This window comes from Salvelinus fontinalis, chromosome 31 (genome assembly GCF_029448725.1).
Source record: "Salvelinus fontinalis isolate EN_2023a chromosome 31, ASM2944872v1, whole genome shotgun sequence".
NCBI lineage: Eukaryota > Metazoa > Chordata > Actinopteri > Salmoniformes > Salmonidae > Salvelinus > Salvelinus fontinalis.
Genome location: NC_074695.1, coordinates 19,360,621 through 19,385,287, shown reverse-complemented (window position 1 = coordinate 19,385,287; position 24,667 = coordinate 19,360,621). Strand labels below are relative to the sequence as shown.

The 24,667-nt window shown below is 41.0% G+C and overlaps 1 protein-coding gene and 1 pseudogene across 2 annotated transcripts in view; both read left to right on the top strand.

Moving 5' to 3' along the window:
• LOC129829760 (F-actin-monooxygenase mical1-like) overlaps positions 1 to 14,330 on the top strand; it is a 59,491-nt gene extending 45,161 nt beyond the window's left edge. For both annotated transcript variants that reach the window (XM_055891655.1, XM_055891657.1), the window contains exons 23-26: positions 1,588 to 1,681; positions 8,330 to 8,423; positions 8,763 to 8,833; positions 10,133 to 14,330. In XM_055891655.1, coding sequence (XP_055747630.1) covers positions 1,588 to 1,681; positions 8,330 to 8,423; positions 8,763 to 8,833; positions 10,133 to 10,341 — 468 coding nt within the window. In that variant the 3' untranslated portion in view covers positions 10,342 to 14,330. The remainder of the gene's footprint in view (positions 1 to 1,587; positions 1,682 to 8,329; positions 8,424 to 8,762; positions 8,834 to 10,132) is intronic.
• Positions 14,331 to 20,082: 5,752 nt separating this feature from the next.
• Positions 20,083 to 24,339, top strand: LOC129829799 (calcium/calmodulin-dependent protein kinase type 1D-like; annotated as a pseudogene).
• The last annotated feature ends 328 nt before the right edge of the window (positions 24,340 to 24,667 follow it).

Below are 24,667 nucleotides of genomic sequence, written 5' to 3'. Positions count from 1 at the left end.
AAAATTTGATTTGCCATACAAATGGTATCCACGAGTTCATCTGACTCTGGGTAAGTAAAAAAAATTGTCAGAATCTCGCAGTATCCCTTTAAAACTTCTTATGGCTGCAATCCCGCTACCGGGATCGATATGATAACAGCCAGTGAAAGTGCAGGGCGCAAAATTCAAACAACAGAAATCTCATAATTAAAATTCCTCAAACATACATGTGTTTTATATCATTTTAAAGGTAATCTTGTTGTTAATCCCACCAAAGTGTCGATTTCAAATATGATTTTCAGCGAAAGCACTACAAACGATTATGTTAGGTCACCACCAAACCACAATAAGCACAGCCATTTTTCCAGCGAAAGATAGCAGTCAGAAAAAGCAGAAATAGAGATAAAATGAATCACTAACCTTTGATTATCTTCATCAGATGACACTCATAGGACTTCATGTTACACAATACATGCATGTTTTGTTTGATAAAGTTCATATTTATATTAAAACAATCTGAGTTTACAGTGGCGCGTTACATTCACTAGTTCCAAAAACATCATTGTTTCAACAGAAATACTCATCATAAATGTAGATGATAATACAAGTTATACACATGGAATTATATATATACCTCTCCTTAATGCAACCGCTGTGCAGATTTCAAAAATACTTTACGGAAAAAGCAAATCATGCAATAATCTGAGACGGAGCTCAGAACAATAGCCAAATTAGCCGCCATTTTGGGGTCAACAGAAACCAGAAAAGACATGATAAATGTTTCCTGACCTTTGATGAACTTCGTCAGAATGCAGTCCTAGGAATCCCAGGTCCACAATAAATGTTTGATTTGTTCGATAATGTCCGTTATTTATGTCCAATTAGCTACTTTGGGTAGCGCGTTTGGTAAACAATTCCAAAGTCACAAAACGCATCCACTATAACGTGACGAAAATGTCCAAAAGTTCCAAAACAGTCAGTAGAAACATGTCAAACGATGTATTGAATCAATCTTTAGAATGTTGTTAACATACATCTTGAATAACGTTCCAACCGGAGAATTAGATTGACTTCAGTTGAGCGATGGAACAGAGCTGCCTATCACATGAACGCGCGTGGTCAAAGCATGGTCAGCTCGTGGCAGTGGTGACTAATTCCTGTCTCCTTCGGCCCCCCTTCACATTAGAGTCATCAGACAAAGTTCTATTGACTGTTGACATCTACTGGAAGCCGTAGGAAGTGAAAACTCATCAATATCTCGCTGTAATTTCAATGAGAGCTTGGTTGAAAATCTAGCACCCTCAGAAAAAATCCAAACAGGAAGTGGAACTTCTCAGGTTTTTTCCTGCCAAATCAGTTCTGTTATACTCACAGACATAATTCAAACAGTTTTAGAAACTTCAGAGTGTTTTCTATCCAATACTAATAATAATATGCAAATATTAGCAACTATGACTGAGGAGCAGGCCGTTTCCTCTGGGCACCTCTGTGCACCTTTCATCCAAGCTACTCAATACTTCCCCTGCAGCCATAAGAAGTTAACACTGGACGCAGTATTGACGATTGCTGCTTATCCAATATTACCCATCTTCTGCTTGTACTCTCCAGTCTATCCAGAGGCGACTGGAGGAGATCGAGGTGACGTATAAAGAGCTGGAGGATAAAGGTGTGGTGCTGGAGCAGGTACTCAGAGGAGAGGAAGGTGGGAACCCAGACAGATCCATTTGCTCTAACTAACACAATGACCACTAACAATAACTAGGAAAATACTGACCTAAGCTTGCCCTGAACAACAGGGATTTGACTTTTCATCTTTGATCCTTTGATATTCTGATGGAAGTAATTACACCGAAACATTGGTATTTGGTTAACTTTAGTAAGCCAGCAATGTACAGCTGGACTTTTTATTCTTTCAATCTTCAGCAATCATATACAGTGCCTTCGAAAGTATTCAGACCCCTTGACTTTTTCCACATTTTGTTACGTTGCAGCCTGAAATTAAAATTGATTACATTTAGATTTTGTGTCACTGCATGTGTGGGGTACAGAGATGAGGTAGTCATTCAAAAATCATGGTAAACACTTATTGCACACAGAGTAAGTCAATGCAACTTATTATGTTACTTGTTAAGCACATTTTTACTCCTGAATTTGTTTAGGCTTGCCATAACAAAGGGGTTTAATACTTATTGACTCAAGACGTTTCAGCGTTTCATTTTTAATTTATTTGTAAACATAATTCCACAGCAAAAAGGTGCAATACCCCATAATGTCGAAGTGGAATTATGTTTACAAATTAATTAAAAATGAAACGCTGAAATGTCTTGAGTCATTAAGTATTAAACCCCTTTGTTATGGCAAGCCTAAATAAATTCAGGAGTAAAAATGTGCTTAACTAAGTCACGTCAGTTAGCATGGACTCATTTCGTGTTCAGTAATAGTGGGTAACATGATTTTTCAATAAATACCTCACACATACAATTATCTGTAAGGTCCCTCTGTCGAGCAGTGAATTTCAAGCACAGATTCAACCACAAAGACCAGAGAGGTTTTCCAATGCCTCGCAAAGAAGGGCACCTATTGGTAGATGAGTAAAAAAAATAACAGCAATATACCCTTGAACATGGTACAGTGCATTCGGAAAGTATTCAGACCCCTTGACTTTTTCCACATTTTGTTACGTTACATCTTTACTCTAAAATGGAATAAATCGTTTTTTCCCTCGTCAATCTATACACAATACCCCATAATGACTCAGCCAAAATGTGTATATATATTTTTGGGGGGTGATTTATAAAAAATAAAATAAAAACATATCACATTTACATCAGTATTCAGACCCTTTACTCAATACTTTGTTGATGCACCTTTGACAGTGATTATAGCCTCGAGTTTTCTTGGGTATGATGCTACAAACTTGGCACACCTGTATTTGGGCAGTTTCTCCCATTCTTCTCTGCAGATCTTCTCAAGCTCTGTCAGGTTGGATGGGGAGCTTTGCTGCACAGCTATTTTCAGGTCTCTCCAAAGATGTTAGATCGGATTCAAGTCCGGGCTCTCGCTGGGCCACTCAAGGACTTTCAGAGACTTGTCCCGAAACCACTGCTGCATTGTCTTGGCTGTGTGCTTAGGGTCGTTGTCCTGTTGGAAGGTGAACCATTGCCCCAGTCTGATGTCCTGAGCGCTCTGGAGAAGGTTTTCATCAAGGATTTCTCTGTACTTTGCTCTGCTCATCTTTCCCTCGATGTGGAGTAGTATTCCAGTCCCTGCCACTGAAAAACATCCCCACTGCATGATGCAGCTACCACAATGCTCCAAAGTAGGGATGGTGCCAGGTTTCCTCCAGACGTGAGGCTTGGCATTCAGGCCAAAGAATTCAAGCTTGGGTTCATCAGAACAGAGAATCTTGTTTCTCATGGTCTTAGAGTCCTTTAGGTGCCTTTTGGCAAACTCCAAGCAGGCTTCCATCTAGCCACTCTAGCATAAAGGCCTGATTGGTGGAGGACAGCAGAGATGGTTGTTCTTCTGGAAGCTCCTCCCATCTCCACAGAGGACCTCTGGAGCTCTGTCAGTGACAATTAGTTCTTGGTCACCTCCCTGACCAAGGCCCTTCTCCCCCGATTGCTCAGTTTGTCCGGGCGGCACTGTGTTCATAGGGACATTCAATGCTTTCCCAGATCTGTGCCTCAACACAATCCTGTCTTGGAGCTTTAGGATAATTTCTTCGATCTCATGGTTTGATTTTTGCTCTGACATGCACTGTCAACTGTGGGACCTTATGTGTGCCTTTCCAAATCATGTACAATCAATTGAATTTATTACAGATGGCTCCTATCAAGTTGTAGACGCAACTCAAGGATGATCAATAGAAACAGGATGCACCTGAGCTTAATTTGGAGTCTCGTAGCAAAGGGTCTGAATACTTATGTAAATAAGGTATTTCTGATTTGTATTTTTAATAAATGTGCAAAAATGTCTAAACATGTTTTCGCTTTGGCATTATGGGGTTTTGTGTGTAGATTGATTTTTGTAAAATTCATTTTAGAATAAGGCTGTAATACTTTCCGAATGCACTGTATTAATTACGCTTTGGATGGGGTATCAATACACCCAGTCACTACAAAGATACAGGTGTCCTTCCTAACTCAGTTGCTGGAGAGGAAGGAAACTGCTCAGGGATTTCCCCATGAGGCAAATGGTGACTTCAAAACAGGTGCAGAGTTTAATGGCTGGGATAGGAGAAGACTGTGGATGGATCAGTAATATTTTAGTTACTCCACAATAACCATAATGACAGAGTGAAAAGAAGAAAGCCTGTACAGAATAAACATATTCCAAACATGCATCCTGTTTGCAATAAGGTACTAAAGTAAAATTGCAAAAACTTTGGCAAAGGAATTAACTTTGTCCTGAATACAAAGTGTTATGTTTGGGTCAAACACAACATATCTCTGAGGACCACTCTTCCTATTTTCAACCATGGTGGTGGCTGCATCATGTTATGGGTATACTTGTCATCGGCAAGGAATAGCAAGATGGAGCCGACAGAGATGGTCGCCTCGCTTCGCGTTCTTAGGAATCTATGCAGTATTTTGTTTTTTATGTATTATTTCTTACATTGTTACTCTAGGAAATCTTAAGTATTATTACATTCAGCCGGGAAGAACTATTGGATCTAAGAGCAACGTCAACTTACCAACATTACGACCAGGAATAACCACCACCCAGGACAATGGATCTGATCCCAGTAGGCGACCCAAAACAACGGTGCCACAGAAGGGGCAGACGGAACGGTCTTGTGGTCAGGTTTCATAGACAGGCACATCGCTCACCGCTCCCGAGTATACTACTCGCCAATGTCCAGTCTCTTGATAACAAGGTAGACGAAATTCGAGCAAGGGTTGCCTTCCAGAGAGACATCAGAGATTGTAACATTCTTTGATTCACGGAAACATGGCTCACTCGGGATATGTTATCAGAGTCGGTACAACCACCCGATTTCTTCACGCATCGTGCCAACAGAAACAAACATCTTTCTGGTAAGAAGGGCAGGGGTGTATGCCTTATGATTAACGACTTGTGGGGTAATCATAACAACATACAGGAACTCAAGTCCTTTTGTTCACCTGACCTAGAATTTCTTACAATCAAATGCCGACCGCATTATCTACCAAGAGAATTCTCTTCGATTATAATCACAGCCGTGTATATCCCCCTCCCAAACAGATACCTCGACGTTCCTGAAATAACTTCACTAGACTCTGTAAACTGGAGACCATATATTCTGAGGCTGCATGTATTGTAGCTGGGGATTTTAACAAAAGCTAATCTGAAAACAAGGCTCCCTAAATTTCATCAACATATCGAATGACTCGAGCTAGCAGCATTATTGGTCATTGCTACTCTAACTTCCGCGATGCATACAAAGCCCTCCCCCGCCCTCCTTTTGGGCAAATCTGACCACGACATTTTGTTGTTCCCAGCCTATAGACAAAAACTTAAACAGAAACGCCCGTGCTCAGGTCTGTTCATCGCTGTTCTGACCAATTGGATTCCACGTTTCAAGATTGCTTCGATCATGTGGTGTTCGATCATGTTCCGAATAGCCTCAGGCAACAACATTGATGTATACGCTGACTCGGTGAGCGAGTTTATTAGCAAGTGCATCGGTGATGTTGTTCACACAGTGACTATTAAAACCTTCCTTAACCAGAAACCGTGGATTGATTGCAGAATTCGCACAAAACTGAAAGCGCAAAGCACTGCTTTTAATCATGGCAAGGCGACCGGAAACATGACCAAATACAAACAGTGTAGCTATTCCCTCCGCAAGGCAATCAACAAGCTAAGCGTCAGTATAGAGACAAAGTAAGATTACAAAAAGAAAACCAGCCCTGTCGCAGACAACAACGTCTTGCTCCCAGACAAATTAAACAACTTCTTTGCTCGCTTTGAGGACAATACAGTGCCACTGACACGGCCCGCTACCAAACCTGTGGGCTCTCCTTCACCATGGCCAACGTGAGTAAAACATTTAAACGTGTAAACCCTCGTAAGGCTGCTGGCCCAGACGGCATCCCTAGCCGTGTTCTCAGAGCATGCGCAGACCAGTTGGCTGGTGTGTTTACGGACATATTCAATCAATCCCTATCCCAGTCTGCTGTGCCCACATGCTTCAAGAGGGTCACCCTTGTTCCTGTCCCCAAGAAAGCTAAGGTAGCTGAGCTCAATGACTATCGCCCCGTAGCACTCACTTCTGTCATCATGAAGTGCTTTAAGAGACAAGTCAAGCATCATATCACCTCCACCCTACCTGATACCCTAGACCCACTCCAATTTGCCTCCCGCTCAAATAGGTCCACAGACGGCACAATCACACTGCACACTGCCCTAACCCATCTGGACAAGAGGAATACCTATGTAAGAATGATGTTCATTGACTACAGCTCAGCATTTAACACCATAGTTCCCTCCAAACTCATCATTAAGCTTGAGACCCTGGGTCTCGACCCTGCTCTGTGCAACTGGGTCCTGGACTTTCTGACGGGCCGCCCCCAGGTGGTGAGGGTAGGAAACAACATCTCCACCCCGCTGATCCTCAACACTGGGGCCCCACAAGGGTGCGTTCTCAGCCCTCTCATGTACTCCCTGTTCACCCATGACTGCGTGGCCATGCACGCCTCCAACTCAATCATCAAGTTTGCAGACAACACTACAGTGGTAGGCTTGATTACCAACAACGACGAGACAGCCTACAGGGAGGAGGTGAGGGCCCTCGGAGTGTGGTGTCAGAAAAATAACCTCTCACTCAACGTCAACAAAGCAAAGGAGATGATCGTGGACTTCAGGAAACAGTAGAGGGAGCACCCCCTATCCACATCGATGGGACAGTAGTGGAGAAGGTGGGAAGTTTTAAGTTCCTCGGCATACACATCACGGACAAACTGAAATGGTCCACCCACGCAGACAGTGTGGTGAACAGCGCCTCTTCAACCTCAGGAAGCTGAAGAAATTTGGCTTGTAACCGAAAACACTCACAAACTTTTACAGATGCACAATCGAGAGCATCCTGTCGGGCTGTATCACCGCCTGGTACGGCAACTGCACCGCCCTCAACCGCAAGGCTCTCCAGTGGGTAGTGCGGTCTGCACAACGCATCACCGAGGGCAAACTACCTGCCCTCCATGACACCTACAGCACCCGATGTCACAGGAAGGCCAAAAAGATCATCAAGGGCAACAACCACCCGAGCAACTGCCTGTTCACCCCACTATCATCCAGAAGGCGAGGTCAGTACAGGTGGATCAAAGCTGAGACCGAGAGACTGAAAAAAGGCTTCTATCTCAAGGCCATCAGACTGTTAAACAGCCATCACTAACATTGAGTGGCTGCTGCCAACATACTGACTCAAATCTCTAGCCACTTTAATAATTAATCATTTGATGTAATAAATGTATCACTAGTCACTTTAAACAATGCCACTTTATATAATGATTACATACCCTACATTACTCATCTCATATGTGTATATACTGTACTCTATACCATTAACTGCATTTTGCCTATTCCGCACGGCCATCGCTCATCCATATATTTATATGTACATATTCTTATTCATCCGTTTACACTTGTGTGAATAAGGTAGTTATTGTGAAATTGTTAGATATTACTGCACTGTTGGAACTAGAAGCACAAGCATTAACATCTGCTAACCATGTGTATGTGACCAATAAAATTTGATTTAATTTGACTATGGAGTTTTTTTTAGGATAAAAAGAAATGAAATGGAGCTAAGCAAAGGCAAAATCAGAGAGGAAATTCTAGACCAATGCACCTTTCAGCAGGACAATAACATAAAACACAAGGCCAAATATACACTGGAGTTGCTTACCAAGACAATGAGTGGCCTAGTTACAGTTTTGACTTAAATTGACTTGAACATGGCTGTCTAGCAATGATCAACAACCAATGAATAATTGTTTTTAAGAATAATGTGCAACTATTGTATAATACAGGTGTTCAAATCTCTTAGAGAATTATCCAGGAAGACTCACAGCTGTAATCGCTGCCAAACGTTGATTCTAACATTTATTGGCTCAGGGGTGTGAATAGTTATGTAAATTAGATATTTCTGTATTTTTCAATAAATTAGCAAAAATGTCTAAACATGTTTTCACTTTGATATTATGGGGTATTTAATCAATTATATTTAATCAATTTTTTATTCAGGCTGTAACACAGAATTCAAGGGGTATGAATACTTTCTGAAGGCACTGTAATCCTCGTCCATATATTCACCAACAAATGGTGGAAAATACTTTTGACATTCACCCTCTGTTTCCTCCCCCAGACAGCTGTGGTTCTCCTGGGATGATCGACCAGTGGGTCCATCTGGGTCACCAGAAGAACACTCTGGTCTCTGAGGAGTCAGACCTTATAGTGGCGTAAGTATATAGCCCTGTTTTATTTTTTGTTTGTTTTTATTCATCACATTTCAATACATATTGAGTAAAGCTTTGTTTTCTGTTTAGCACATAAGTTCCCAGCAAGCCAGTGGGGACAAAGCAGCAGACGTCCCTCTCTCCACACTGTCACTATTGTTTATGCTGACCCTTATTCAACAGTTACTTCCTTGTATTGTTGCCTCGTGAGCTGTTGGCAGTGTGGGAGTTTGCTCACAGCTTACTTTAAGGCTCCATTGAATGTAAACAGCCGGAAGCAGTCTTCTAGGTTGAGTCACCCTGTTCTTATCCAGCTGGTGTTTCCTTCTCTTGGCCCCTCAGGTCTCGACAGCTAGAGCTGGAGGACAAACAGAGCACGCTAGAGATGGAGCTGAGACAATACGAGCTGGATGGTAAATTAGCCTACACAAACTGTTTATTTTCTTTATATTAATGATGTTCACTGTATTTCAATGTGAAACACAGACCGAAACGTTGCATTTGTGTCACTAACCACATTTCCATCCAGTTTTTATGCGATTAAAGTCATACAATATAAAATAAATCACAAGAGCTGTGATGGAAAGAGGAAGTTTCGGTACAATTTTATAAAAGCAGACAGATAATTTGTTCGTTCAATATGGTGGGATCTTTTTTGTGTAAAAATGTACTATGCGAGAAATGGCAGTGTAAATGCCTTTATGCGCAAATATTTATATAATAACCATTATATCGAAGTAAACTTGGAGTCACACGATGACATGGTGTGTGGTCCTCACGCTATGACTCAGGAAAACCATGCAGTTTAAATTAGGCTACAGATTAAATAAGTTATGATGAACTTCACAGTGGCTCCCGAGTGGCACTGTGGTCTAAGGCACTGCATCTCACCAAGGTTGTATCACATCCGGCCGTGATTGGGAATCCCATAGGGCTGCGCACAATAGGCCCAGCGTTATCCGGGTTTCTTCGGGGTAGGCCGTCATTGTAAATAAGAATTAGTTCTTAACTGACTTGCATGGTTAAATAAAGGTTCAATCAAATAAAAAACAGTGGAGAAACTGCATGGTATGAGCTTGATGCCCCTTTCCAATCAGTGTTGAATGTCTTATTTTGGTGACATGATGATCGATGCTTGACTGCCGTTTTGACAGTCATAATCCATAATCTCATCATGTCGTTTCCATATGTTTGATGTGTTTGATACCGTTCCATATATTCCATTCCAGCCATTACAATAAGCCTGTCCTCCTATAGCTCCTCCCACCAGCCTCCACTGCCGCAGAGCCTACCTGCACTATCTGCCAGCTGTTGGCTAGAGCACATGTGCCATGACCAGAGTAGGCACATTTGCTATTTAACACACTGCTAGAGTAGAAAATGTGATAGAAACACATTGAACTTTAGATTTTTATTCGCTACATGAAAACTTACATTTTTTGTGCACTACATCATCAGGCACTGATTTTTTTATCTGTAACAAGTCAGTTTTTTTGGAAATACACCACTAATGGGAAAATGCACATATTTTCTTTATGCGGATTTGAGAATATTTGCATGAAAGTCTGTCGCCAATTGGATGGAAACCTAGCTACTGATAGCATTGTTGAAAGATCACTTATCGGGAGCAGCAAACAGTGTGCGGATAGACTTCTTTCTGTTCAGCTCCTGTTCAAAGTTTGTCATTTTCGTTCTGTCCGTGTCCACCCCAGATTCTGAGAAGACGGTGGAGCAGCAAGCAGAAGAGGAGCGTGTGCTGCAGGATATGCTGGAGGTGGTGGACATGAGGAACTCTCTGGTGGCCTTCCTAGACGAGAAGAGACTACAAGAGATGGAGACTGATGAGCAGCAGTCCACCTCGCTGCTAGAGGTCAAGAGACACCCTACAGCCTCAGCGGGGGCACAGGTGTACTGGGCGTGAGGGTGACTTGGACTGTAATATACACCAACTGTACAAAACATTAAGAACACCTCAGAACATACTAAATTTGTTGGTGCATGGACTCTACAAGGTGTCAAAAGCGTTCCGCAGGGATGCTGGCCCATGTTGACTCCAATGATTCCCACAGTTGTGTCAAATTGGCTGGGTGGTGGAGCATTGTTGATACACACGGGAAACTGTTGAGCGTGAAAAACCCAGCAGCGTTGCGGTTCTTGACACACTCAAACCGGTGCGCCTGGCATCTACTACCATACCCCGTTCAAAGGCACTTAAATCTTTTATCTTGCCCATTCACCCTCTGAATGGCACACATAGACAATCCATGTCTCAATTGTCTCAAGGCTTAAAAATCCTTCTATAACCTGACTACTCCCCTTCATCTACGCTGATTGAAGTGGATTTAACAAGTGTCATCAATAAGGGATCAAAGCTTTCACCTGGATTCACCTGGTCAGTCTATGTCATGGAAAGAATTCCTAATGTTTTGTACACTCAGTGTATATGCACAAACACACGTACAGGTACACCCACTGCCACACACACACACACACACACACACACACACACACACACACACACACACACACACACACACACACACACACACACACACACACACACACACACACACACACACACACACACACACACACACACACACACACACACACACATACATACATTACATACATACATACATACATACATACATACATACATACATACATACATACATACATACATACATACATACATACATACATACATACATACATACATACATACATACATACATACATACATACATACATACATACATACATACATACATACATACATACATACATACATACATACACACACACACACACACACACACACACATGAATACATGTGCAGTTACATACCCACTTAAATATATTAGTAGAGACTTGCTGCTTACAGACAGACCCATAACGTTGCATTTGTGAAGCCAAAGATTGGTGAAGGTATTTCTCAACAAGTGTTGTGCTCAGTGTTGAGGCACAGTATACTGACCAGATGCAACGACACAGACCCTGGCCTGGAGAACTGGCTGTCCTTCCTGGCCTGTCCCCATGGGCAGTCCATCCGCAGTCAAGGCAGTCCTGCTCCAGCAGCAGCCCCAGGATAGAGAGACCACCACAGCCAGCTGAACTCACACCAACCTCACTGAGGACCTGCTGACAATACAAAGCCAAGGACCCAAAGTCGCATGTTCTTAACACATGGTGGATTGTGGAGATATTATATTCTGTGGGTTGGACAGTATTGTTTCAAATGGATTCTGGATTCATGTTCATTTATTTTGGTAAACCTAAATCAGCTAGTTCTGCTAAGCACAATGGTAATGAGATTATCGCAATTCTACTTTTGTATAATGTAGTGACAAAATTAGATATAATACAAAAAAAATTGTAGTTTGAGATTGGACCATAAAAATGTGTTTTGAAATGTCCTTATATTCCATGAAAACATACATGAAATAAGTTGCAAAATGAACAGGAAATATAGTCGAGGTGTTGACAAGGTTATTAATAATGATTTTTAATTGAAATAATAATTGTGTCCTTCAAACTTTGCTTTCTTCAAAGAATCCTCCATTTGCAGCAATTAAAGCCTTGCAGACCTTTGGCATTCTAGTTGTCAATTTGTTGAGGTAATCTGAAGAGATTTCAACCCATGCTTCCTGAAGCACCTCCCACACGTTGAATTGGCTTGATGGGCACTTCTTACGTACCATACGGTCAAGCTGCTCCCACAACAGCTCAATTGGGTTGAGTTCCGGTGAATGTGCTGGCCACTTCATTATTGACAGAATACCAGCTGACTGCTTCTTCCGTAAATAGCTATTGATTAGTTTAGAGCTGTGCTTTGGGTCATTGTCCTGTTGTAGGAATAAATTGGCTCCAATTAAGCGCCGCTCAGTTGTGCACCGGGCCTCCCACTCCTTTTTCTATTCTGGTTAGAGCCAGTTTGCACTGTTCTGTGAAGGGAGTAGTACACAGCGTTGTATGAGATCTTCAGTTTCTTGGCAATTTCTCGCATGGAATAGCCTTAATTTCTCAGAACAAGAATAGACTGACAAGTTTCAGAAGAAAGTTATTTGTTTCCGGCCATTTTGACCCTGTAATCGAACCCACAAATGCTGATGCTCCAGATTCTCAACTAGTCTAAAGAAGGACAGTTTTATTGCTTCTTTAATCAGCACAACAGTTTTAGTGTGTTTTCAGTGCTAACATAATTGCAAAAGGGTTTTCTAATGATCAATTAGCCTTTTAAAATGATAAACTTGGATTAGCTAACAGAACGTGCCATTGGAACACAGGAGTGATTGTTGCTGATAATGGGCCTCTGTACGCCTATGTAGATATTCCATTCAAAATCAGCCGTTTCCAGCTACAATAGTCATTTACAACATTAACAATGTCTTCACTGTGTTTCTGATCAATTTGATGTTATTTTAATGGACAAAAAAGTTATTTAAAAAACAAGGACATTTCTAAGTGACCCCAAACTTTTGAATGGTTGTGTGTGTGTGTATATATAATATATTATTATATATTATATATATGCAGTTAATGTGATTTTTCCAGTTTTTTTAAATGATATTTCCACACTGATGTCAAAATTACACATTGAAATTATGAAATGATAGTGCCCTTTTTGTGTAAGAGCTGTTAGAAAAACAGGACGGTAGCTCTCAAGGAACAGGGTTGGCGAGCCCTTGTCTAGACGATGCTATCCACCAATCAGGCTATGTATGTAAATATATTTGTATCAAACATTTGTATCAACACGATCAGACTGAGCATATAAAAAGAAAATATTATATTCATGAAATAAAAACAGTGATTTTATTAGACGTACAGTAATGATTAAAAAAAAAAGAACATTAAGACTGCATGGGGGCTTTAAATAATATGATATTACTATATATATATATATTTTTTTTTTACTTCGTTAGCACTTGTCAGTGGCTCATGTTGTGGATTGCTTTGCATGTTACATTGATAGTTGATGTTATTCTCCCGAGTGGCACAGTTTTTTTAATTTTATTTATTTAACCTTTATTTAGCCAGGTAGGCTAGTTGAGAACAAGTTCTCATTTGCAACTGCGACCTGGCCAAGATAAAGCAAACCAGTTCTACACATACAACGACACAGAGTTACACATGGAATAAACAAACATACAATCAATAATACAGTATAAAAACTCTATATACAGCATGTGCAAATGAGGTAGGATAAGAGAGGTAAGGCAATAAATAGGCCATGGTGGCAAAGTAATTACAATATAGCAGTGGTCTAAGTCATTGCATCTCAGTGCTAGAGGCGTCACTATAGACACCCTGGTTCAAATCCAGGCTGTGTCACAACCGGCTGTAATTGGGAGTCCCATAGGGCGGTGCACAATTGGCCCAGTGTCGTCTGGGTTTGGCTGGTGTAGGCCGTCATTGTAAATTAGAATTTGTTCTTAACTGCCTTGTCTAGTTAAATAAAAAATAAATAAAATATTCTCAGGGGTTAATGGTGCTCTCTAGGAATCCATGTTGGATGGATTTTATATATTGGTCACTTCGTGGATATGTGTGGTACTAAGACTCAATTCTGACCCTTTTTCAATAATTCGTTTTTTGACCAATCTTTTTTAGAGCTGATCTGATTGGTCAAAAGATCAGAATTTGTCTGCCTGTCTAAACGCAGCCTATGATAGTGTATGGGTGAAATACATTCTGAAGTGACCGGGTATTTTTTTGTTGTTGACTATAACCATTAGCCATCATTTGTCATTTGCAAATCTCTGTAAATAAATATATGTTAACAGTATGGCCAAGTTTAATACAGGGAAAACTGTTGTGAGTGAGACCCGGCCTTAGGCCTATGTATCTTATTATGCTGCCAGGACAGTACTTTGCAGAAAATCAAATAAAGATAATGCAGTTTCAGCTCCTTTTACTAAGGGCTCTATGTATCGCTGAAGCGTTACAGATTGTTTGATAGAAATGTAAAGGTAATTTCCGATTTATCGGACATATGCAGCGTTTGCCGTGAATGCAGTCTCCGCTAACGCGGGAACCTTGCCTTTAAATGTCAATCATGCTGTAATGCTGAACTTCCACACAATACAGATTGAATAGACTAGAACCCTTAGTTATTAGATTATATTTACAGTATTGGATTGGAGTTGTTTGCTGTATAAGACGTGTGTTGACTGTTTTTCCATCATGTTTCCATGTTTTGTTGTTGGTCCTAATGGTTACCACTAGAGAGCATACATACATTGTGTGACAGAGTTTGTAGAGACGTGACTTCACAAATTGCCCATGAACTATAAATTCAGCGAGTGTTGGCTGTAATCTACAGTTTATTCTGATGGCACTGGCATTGAATTGACTTTCAAGACATAATCTAGTATAAAGAAGTATTGTATTTTGTTTCACATCAAATTGAACATGCTCAGTGATGCCTGCTAGCAGTGCAAAACAACTATATCCAGCCTCTTGGACTCTTTTTAATAACCTGAATATAATACTGGAAGTAATAAAAGAGGTTATGCCACCTACTGAAGGAGCTGGTGCTCTGAGGTGCAGAGGTGAGCTCAAAGTGGACCAACTCACTTAGCCACACAACACGACCACCCTGCAGAGAAATAGGCCTCTTATTAAAGTGTTATGCAAATGTCTCCACTCTCTGCAACCAAACTAAATGAACCGACCTGAAGCCTTAATGAGTTAGATGCTCAATTATTGTATAATCATGTGCCAGATTCACCAAGGATGCGTTTACACAGGCAACCCAATTCTGATCTTTTGCCCAATTATTGGCATAATGTTGATCTGATTGGCCAAAAGAGTTGATCTGATTGATCAAAAGACAAATTATTGGAAAAAGATCCAAATTGTGTTGCCTGTGTAAACACAGCCTAATTGATGCCAAACAAAGCCCCATTTGCAGGCCAAATGAAGATGGCAGGTGAAGCATTATACTACAAATGTTTCTTTATTATTATAACCTTTATTGCTAATTGTCTTTCCTTGCAAAATCATGTACATTTCCAAGGTGAATTTCCTACATGTACCTATTTTTTTAATCTCATGCAGGTTTTATTAGTATAAATATGAACCCTCATCCTCTATATTTATTATTCAGCAAAGGGAGAAGAGGTCATGAGATTCATTTGATGTTAACAGGAACCCTTGATTACAGTGCTTGCGTACAACACTTACAATATACATTACCTGGCCAAAGTTACAAAGGGTCCTCCAAAGTATTAACCTTGGGCTCTAAGTATGAATGGGTGAGTATGGCAAGCTGGGCAAGTGCGTATGATGCCATCTTGGAAATCTGGGCGAGGAAGGATGCAAAACGTTCCAAAAATGTTATGACAATTTCACAATATGAGGTCGACATAACACTGAAATTGTGAAGATTATGATGATACACAAAAAGGGTAAGAGCTGTTTGAAAAAAATGGCTGTAATTTCAGCCTGTTCAGGTGGGATGGAGTTCTTGACCCAGATCATGACATCACAATATGATCTGATTATAATAGACCAATGACTTTTCATCTGCCAATCAGAACGGTGTATGTAAATATCTTCAAATGTGTTTCCTAACACCCACACGATAAGACTGAGCATTTGAATGGCCAAAATAGGCTAAGTGAAATAAATGAAACAAAATATATGCTGGAGTTATTTTCATTAAATAAACCCACAGTGGATTTATTAGGCATACAGTGATGATTTAAAAACACAATTTAGGGACTGCATTGGGACTTTAAGCATAGTTTACTAGTACACAAGTGATGGTCATTTTTGAGTCAGTGTTATTAGGTACAGATGAGCTCTAGAATGGACCTTTGGTTTGATTGTCAGTGAGGTTGTACAACAGATTTATTTTAGGGTGAACTTCTTCGTCAGGTCTTGGGTAACTTGGTATGGCTCGAGTGTGAGCCCTTCAGCTGAGGTGAGCTCAGTACAGGATAATACTGTACCCTCATCATTATTATCATGTAACAGCTCTTCAGTACTCATCTCTGCATCCAAGTACTCATCTCTGCAACCAAGGTTAAACCTATATACAGGTGGCCATGGTTGTATGAGGGCCCGCTTGGGAATTTAGCCATGGGATCTTTAGTGACTACAGATAGTAAGGACACCCTTTTAACGTCCCATCCGAAAGAGGGCACCCCTACACAGGGAAATATCCCCAATCACTGCCCTGGGGGAGTGTGATTTTTTTTTTTGACGAGAGAAAAGAGTGCCTCCTCCTGGCCCTCCAACACCAATTCCAGCAGCATCTGGTCTCCCTTCCAGGGAACAACCCTGCTTAGCTTCAGAGGCAAGCCAGCAGCATCTGGTCTCCCTTCCAGGGAACAACCCTGCTTAGCTTCAGAGGCAAGCCAGCAGCATCTGGTCTCCCTTCCAGGGAACAACCCTGCTTAGCTTCAGAGGCAAGCCAGCAGCAGGATGCAGGGTGGTATGCTGCTGGAAAATACATACTTAGCTTCCAGTCAATGTCTCTATACCAAGTTGAGAGTCTCATCTTTCAGATACAATTGGAACTGATTTGATAGCCCATAGCGTTCCAAAGTGTCTCTTTTCAATCATTACCAATTTGGGGTAAAAAAAGATATATGTTGCTGCTTTTAGGGTTAAAGTGTGTTAAACCGAGTTCTGATGTTGAACAGGAAAGAAACAATGGTTAATATGTGTTATAATCATTGCATAGAAATGTGTTGGTATGCCTTGTTTTCCTTACATGACTAATTGATGCTGTGTTTGACATTGCTTCTCCTTTGTCATTGCATAGTGCTATGACAAGTTGTCAAATGATCCGTACCGGATAAGCCTATGAAAGATTAATGTATACTATAAACCTGTGAAGGGTCAAGGGCATGAAGGAGTCCTTCACATCTGCAATATGCTGTTATAATCCAGTGTGGTCATTAACAATTTGCATCCTGTTTCTTGTGAGTGCTGTGCTTGCATTGTGGTGTTGTGTGAGCACATAGGCTATGGCTAGCTGTAAAGCTTGATATATAATTTATAATTATCAAATAATACTTACTGATATTCAATGTCTGACAGTAATATTTGTGACGATCGTCTTGCTGTGAGAGATTGGACCAAGGCGCAGAGTGTGCAAAATACATCTTCTTTATTAAAAGAAGAGAGAAACAAACAAGAAACGAACAACTATAAACGAACTAAACAAAATAACAAAACTGACGACCGTGAAGCTAAACAGACATATAGTGCTGACACAAACACTACACATAGACATACCTAGAAACATTCACTCAACACAAACTCATACACTACACCCAACACCCCCTTTACCATATAACCACCCAAAACGACAAAACACAAACATTCCCCATGTCACACCCTGACCTACCTAAAAATAATAATGAAAACAAAGAATACTAAGGCCAGGGTGTGACAAAATTAATGTTTGCCAAATCAACATGCACTGAGAGCATGCATAAACCCATTGCGATTTGGCTATGCAGTGCCATTTTCAGTATTCTGCATGTGTATGAAAAGTATAGATGAATGCATCAACAGTAAAATACTAAACATACATTTGCATGATGTAACCTTGATGAAAAGTAATAAATCCTATTCCTATTTCAATGAATAGGCTACTGCACATGTTGGTCTGGTAATACAAATGTATAGATCAAAGATACAATCTGTAATTGTAACAGCATGACCCTGCCACTTTGTTTGGTAAACTGATGGATGGAAAAGTAACCAATTTGACAAAAATGATCCCATTATTTGTTGTTCAACACCAGCACGATGTTAGAGAGACAGGACATGTAGGTGTCTTTGAAAATGTTCATTATTTAATTAGCATACACACTATCTTTGATGATAAATATATCAGCATAACAAATGACTGCAATCCCTACTGTATTTCCTTCCTATGTTCTATCATAAAGATCTATCTAGGGGAATTAGGGAGGTCCATTGGATTAGGCTTTATAAAGTTAAACCCACATGGCACCATCAACAAAAACAGACTGTTGTTACTCTCTGGTGTAGATATCATCCCTATCATGATCTTACCCTTATCATGGTTGGAAAATATTAACTTTATTTCAACAGTTAATGGTGTATTTTGTCTCACTTTTGTGTTTTCAAACTGTGCGTGAGGAGAGTGTCTGACAACAAGCTTACTAATAGCTGCCTTGCATTCCAATGGATTGCCACGGATGATGTTTGATTGATAATACCCCTTGAAGGTCATAATGAGAATCTTGGGATTCTCTGGGAAAATATGCAGTGGTTTTTGGAAAACATAAAGACGTCAGCATGTCTGACCTTGGTCCTGGGGCTCTGTGCACTACTGAGTTAATGAGACAATGTGAAATGATGTCATAATAACTCCACCTGCCTTCATGCAGTGAGACTTGTTCGGACTTGTATTGACTATTTTTAGGCTGCCGCAGTTGAAGCAATGTTTGCTAATTATCTTTCTAATCAAGTTAGGTAATGTAACCTAAACCTTGCAGTGCACTCATCTTGCACGTGTTCCTTAGACCGGCTTCAGTGGCGTAACTCAACAGAAAGGGGGCAGCACTTTTGCGGAACAGTATTTACTGTCAGTCAGACCCTCTCTCAAGGCTGTGTATGACCCTTTGACCTGGTCGTTGCTTGGGACGGAGGTCTATCCATGCTGGCTGCACATTCTCAGTCCATCTACACCTAGAGCCTGCCTGCCTGCCACTGTTTCCATTGTGTAAGGGATAAACATGCTAATACAGTTGGCAGGACAGCTATTCTCAGACGATGCTGAAGATAGCTGGGAAACTGTACAGGACACAACATTGAGTGAGCCCTTAAGCCACTCAACCCCATCTAACACCTTAATAGGACCTTTTTCACAGTATTAACTTATGTTTTCTTGATATCACGCAGCTCTCTCCGATGTAATTTCAAAGGGTGCATGTACTGGAGGCCACCTGATATAGATGTAGGATCTTAATTTGATCACCCTGTTGCAGGATATTTGTCGTGTACTTGAGGTTTAAAAAGGCTTCTGAACTTTGTAATTTCCACTTTGAAATTTCAGATTTGATTTTCCATGACGAAAAAAAGAAACCTACAAAATCCATGAATTATAATCCACATAATAATTCACATTTCCTGTTGCTGCAGGACTATTTTCCTGCTGTAGCAAACTGGCTCAAATTAACATCCTACATCTGTACCTAAAGTGCAACAGAAACCATCAAAAATCAAATCAAGTTTATTTTATATAGCCCTTCGTACATCAGCTAATATCTTGAAGTGCTGTACAGAAACCCAGCCTAAAACCCCAAACAGCAAGCAATGCAGGTGTAGAAGCACGGTGGCTAGGAAAAACTCCCTAGAAAGGGACAGTGTATTGCAAACATTTATAACCTATTGCAGGTCCACAAGAACTGTAGCCTACACCACAGCAAAAATAATTCATTTGTAAGAAATTACAAAAAAATAGAATTAAAAGGAATGTCAGAAAATTACATTTAATCTCATTTCACATATCACCTCAGTTTCATGACATCAATCAACTCCTATGAGTGCATGACCCACAGTGTCTTCCTAAAGGGGAAAGTGGATGAGTTTTTCTCAGCAAGAGACTTGATTATGTTTTCACAGATCCTGTGTAGTAATTGCACCATTATAATAGTTGAACTAACCCTTTGGCTATGTGTTTGTGTGTTCTCCCAGGGGGGCGTTCTCCGAGGTGTTCATGGTGAAGGAGAAGAAGACAGGCAAGCTGTTTGCCATAAAGTGTGTGAAGAAGAAGCAGAAGAGTATTCAGAATCTGGAGAATGAGATTGCCGTGTTGAGAAAGTAAGAGTTGCAAACTAGTTTTAATTCATTCCCCATTTCAACTGAATGAGTCATGACTTTAACTACTGTATGTTTCATTGTATTTTCATCTCACATGCTAAACATGATCTTCTCTCCCAGGATCAAACACGATAACGTTGTTGGGTTGGAGGATGTCTATGAAAGTCGCTCTCATTTCTACCTTGTCATGCAGCTGTAAGTTCAATACGTTTTACCTTATAATACAGTAGAAGGGGGAAAATATCATGTTAATTATGTCCTGTAAATACCCTTGAGTAGCCTACACACACTCCACAAATAGTAGTTATTTCCACTTTTAATGACAGCCACAATTGCCTGTCAGAGTTTGGGATCAGACCGCAACTTAGCACTCAAGTCAAATGCAGAAGCATAATACTGAATGTTCCCAACTTTGAGCCTGAACATGAGCAGAAGCTCATGGATAGAGTTTAGAGTTAGGCTGACTTGACTTAGTTGACTTAAACTCCTTTACTTCATGAGGGGCATATGACTGTGCTTGTACAGGCAGCCCAATTTGGATCTTTGTCTGACTAATTGGTATTTTGACCAATCAAATCATCTCTGAAAAATATCTGATGTGAAAAGATTGGATGTGATTGGTCAAAAGACCAATTAGTGGAAAAATATCAGAATTGGGCTGCCTGTGTAAATGCAGCCTTGGTCATCCAAACATTTTAGGCTGAGTAATGTTTCCATGCTTAGCTCATGGTTGGAGTTTAATGGTTGGAGTTTAAGATTAGGTTGAGCCAGCTTTAAGGGCTAATTGTTATCGGTTGTTGTTGTTGTTCTCCCAGTAGCGTTGCTGGGGGTGAACTGTTTGACGTATCCTGGACCGGGGGATGTACTCAGAGAAGGATTCCAGCAGGGTTGTCTAACAGGTGCTCCAGGCCGTACAATACCTCCATCAGAATGGCATCGTGCACCGCGACCTCAAGCCGGAGAACCTACTGTATTACAGCCAGGATGAGAACTCCAAGATCATGATCAGTAACTTTGGCCTGTCCAAGATGGAGGATAATGGTGTCCACAGCCTGCGGCACTTCAGGATATGTGGTTAAGGAAGGAGACATGTTTGGCCTTACAGATAGTTAACTGTGTGAATGGGTGAGAAACTGGGTCAGAGGAAACACATTAAAAAACATAGGGGAGACAAGAAGAACAAATCAAAACCTACATAGTTAACCTATACCTATCATCTATCTGTCAAACACAGAGTATATAACACTAGTTGAGTTAAATTATCTGAACTTGGAGAATCGTTCTTACTTACTCTAATGTTTCCCAACCTCCAGCCCCTGAAGTTTTGGCACAGAAACCCTACAGCAAGGCAGTGGACTGCTGGTCTATTGGAGTCATCACCTATATCCTGTGAGTACTGCTATCATTGAAGACCTCAGGATATGTATAGGCTACTGTAGTGAATAGTTGATTTCATGTAAAGACTATGTATGTCACCAGGTCTTTGCAGGCAAAAGTGCATTTGTTGTTCTCCAAGCTTGTTCATCTAATCAAGGGTTATTTTCAGAATGATGACTCGTTAGGATGATCAACGTGGTGGGGTTAGAGCTCCACCTTGTGGACATTTAACGATGACACACACACACACACACACACACACACACACACACACACACACAGTCTACAATTTCTTAATGACACATTTACACAACATTATTATTTGGTCTCTCTAGGCTCTGTGGATATCCCCCTTTCTATGAGGACACTGAGACACAACTGTTCTCTAAGATCATGAAGGCGCAGTACGAGTTTGACTCTCCCTTTTGGAATGACATCTCTGAATCAGCCAAAGATTTTATCCGTAACATGATGCAGAAGAACCCTAAGATGCGCTTCACTACAAAGCAGGCTCTCAGGCATCCCTGGCGAGTGCCTTGATTAACAACATCAATTGCCTAGATCTGTTTTGTCTGTAACATCTACAACAACATGCACTCTGAGGTGTCCAGTGTGAGGTGTATTCAGGCTGGCCTGGAAACAGTTTCAGTTTCTATGACAGAAATGCCAGACTGAATTAATGAGGGATTTAGTCTGGATTTCCAGGCTAAAACCATCAGGAGATTACAATGTTCTTTTCTGTTGTCTCTCCTTCAGGATCATTGGAAAGATGGCACAGAGCCATGATATCTACCACTCAGTCAGTGAACAGACCCAGAGACATAAAGAGCCACCAGCCCCGTAAGATCAGCCAAAGCGAGCCAGCACAGAGCGACTTACAGTAGAGTGCATACATTTTATTACATTTTACATTCATGAAATCAACTATTCACTACAGTAGCCTATACATACCCTCGCCGAGACGGGCAAACACACCTATCACTTTGAGCCTGCGAACCTTAATACGTAAGCACTAACACTAACCCTGACTCCCATATTTACTTAAAAAGATGACTAGCCTCCATTCACTGTGCCTGAATGACCATTGAACAGTGTGGAATATCCAAGATTGTGGGGAATAGCCCAGATTTAAACCATATGTGATCTCTAATGGATGACTTCTTGGCCTCTCCTTGTTTTAGGTACAGGGTGATGGCCAACTGCAACGGCCAGGCTTTCCAGACTGGAGTGTGCTCTGTCATGTGAAGGGTCTATGGACGGTGCTTGCGTGGAAAACTTTTACTAGGTAGATATTTAAATACTACACATTAGATTGTCTGTTACAGTGCTATACAGTCATTATTATTTGACCCTGCTGGTCATCTATGAACGTTTGAACATCTTGAAGAACGAGCTGGCCTTAATGGCCATGTGCTCTTATAATCTCCACCCGGCTCAGCCAGAAGAGGACTGGCCACCCCTCGGAACCTGGTTCCTCCCTAGGTTTCTTCCTAGGTTCCAGCCTTTCTAGGGAGTTTTTCCTAGCCACTGTGCTTCTACATCTGCATTTCTTGCTTTTGGGGGTTTTAGGCTGGGTTTCTGTATAAGCACTTTGTGACAACTGTTGATGTACAAAGGCTTTATAACATTTATTTCATGATTCATTGAATGTAATAAATCATCTTACAGGACATCTTCCTTACTAGATATGGATAATGTACATAACCTATTAGATATAGATAATCTCAACTCAAGGTGTTGTTCCATTTGACTAAGCGTATGTCTCTTCTCTGCAGGTCAGTCAGCTGACTTGGTCATGGCTGCTTTCTTTGTGTGGGCCAGCCCAGGCACTGTGACTGGCAAGTGGATTCTCATGACGGTCAAGGGTGGCCAGTGAGATCCAGAATCCAAAGAATTCTGAACAGTGCCTAGAGAATTCCCTGAACACACACATTCTGTACACCGCCAGATGCACATATACATACATGTATATTCACAAGGTATTCTATGATGTCCAGCATCCCTGGGAGGAGGGGCAATAACCTCACTAGGGACTGGGGGTTGTATGTATTATACCAAGGACAAAGAATTCGTCACATAAGAATTAGTGTTATAACCCCTGAAGAAGGAGGATGTCAGGGATGGTTTGTTTGCGTCATGATGATGCGATGTGGTGCCATGTTGTTTAAAGACAGGTAAAGAAGAACTAGGACTACTGTACATGAATAAAGCAAAGCCAGTTCAGAGTGTTTGTATCAGCTGATTTTTCGCCAATTGGATGACTCACTCTACCTTAATATGGCGATCTATTTAGTTGACCACGTTCTCCACACACATTCCCTGATGGCTTCGGCACGCAAGTCATACCCTGGGTTTTCTTGGTGACATGCTGTTGCTGTAACATGCGTTACTCGCTATGCATGTCTGTTATCCCATCACCACCCCAGCCTCCATCTGTTTGGGTCTGCATTTGTTTCAGTCAGGGGGATTGGTATTGCTATACCGCACTCACTGCCTGTAGGTTATCATGATGGTAATGGTTTCGCTTTGATATAGACGGGTTGGCTGACAACGTCACGAAAAAGATGCACGCACATCGATGAGGCAGGAGGGCCGTGTGTTGTTATGATTCTGAATGGTCAGATAGCTAGCAACAATGACAAGAAGCAGCTATGTGGGGAATCCTAGGTGGTTCGTTTCAGCTGTCTTGTTTTGAGGTGTTTTGACTGATGTCATGTCTCTGCTAATATGGCAAGCTAGCTAACTAACAACTGCAACGATGTGTTTGAGACAACAAGTGCTCATTGTGCAAATGTATTTATGTTTTAAATAAACATTGGAGAGGAAATATATGCTGAAGAAAAATATAAACACACCATACAACAATTTCAAAGATTTTACTGAGTTACAGTTCATACAGTATAAGGAAATCAGTAAATTGAAATAAATTCAGTAGGCCCTAGTCTGTGGATTTCACATGACTGGGAATACAGATGTACAGTGCATTCGGAAAGTATTCAGCAACTGCAACTGGATCCTGAACTTCCTAACGGGCTGTCCCCAGGTGGTAAGGG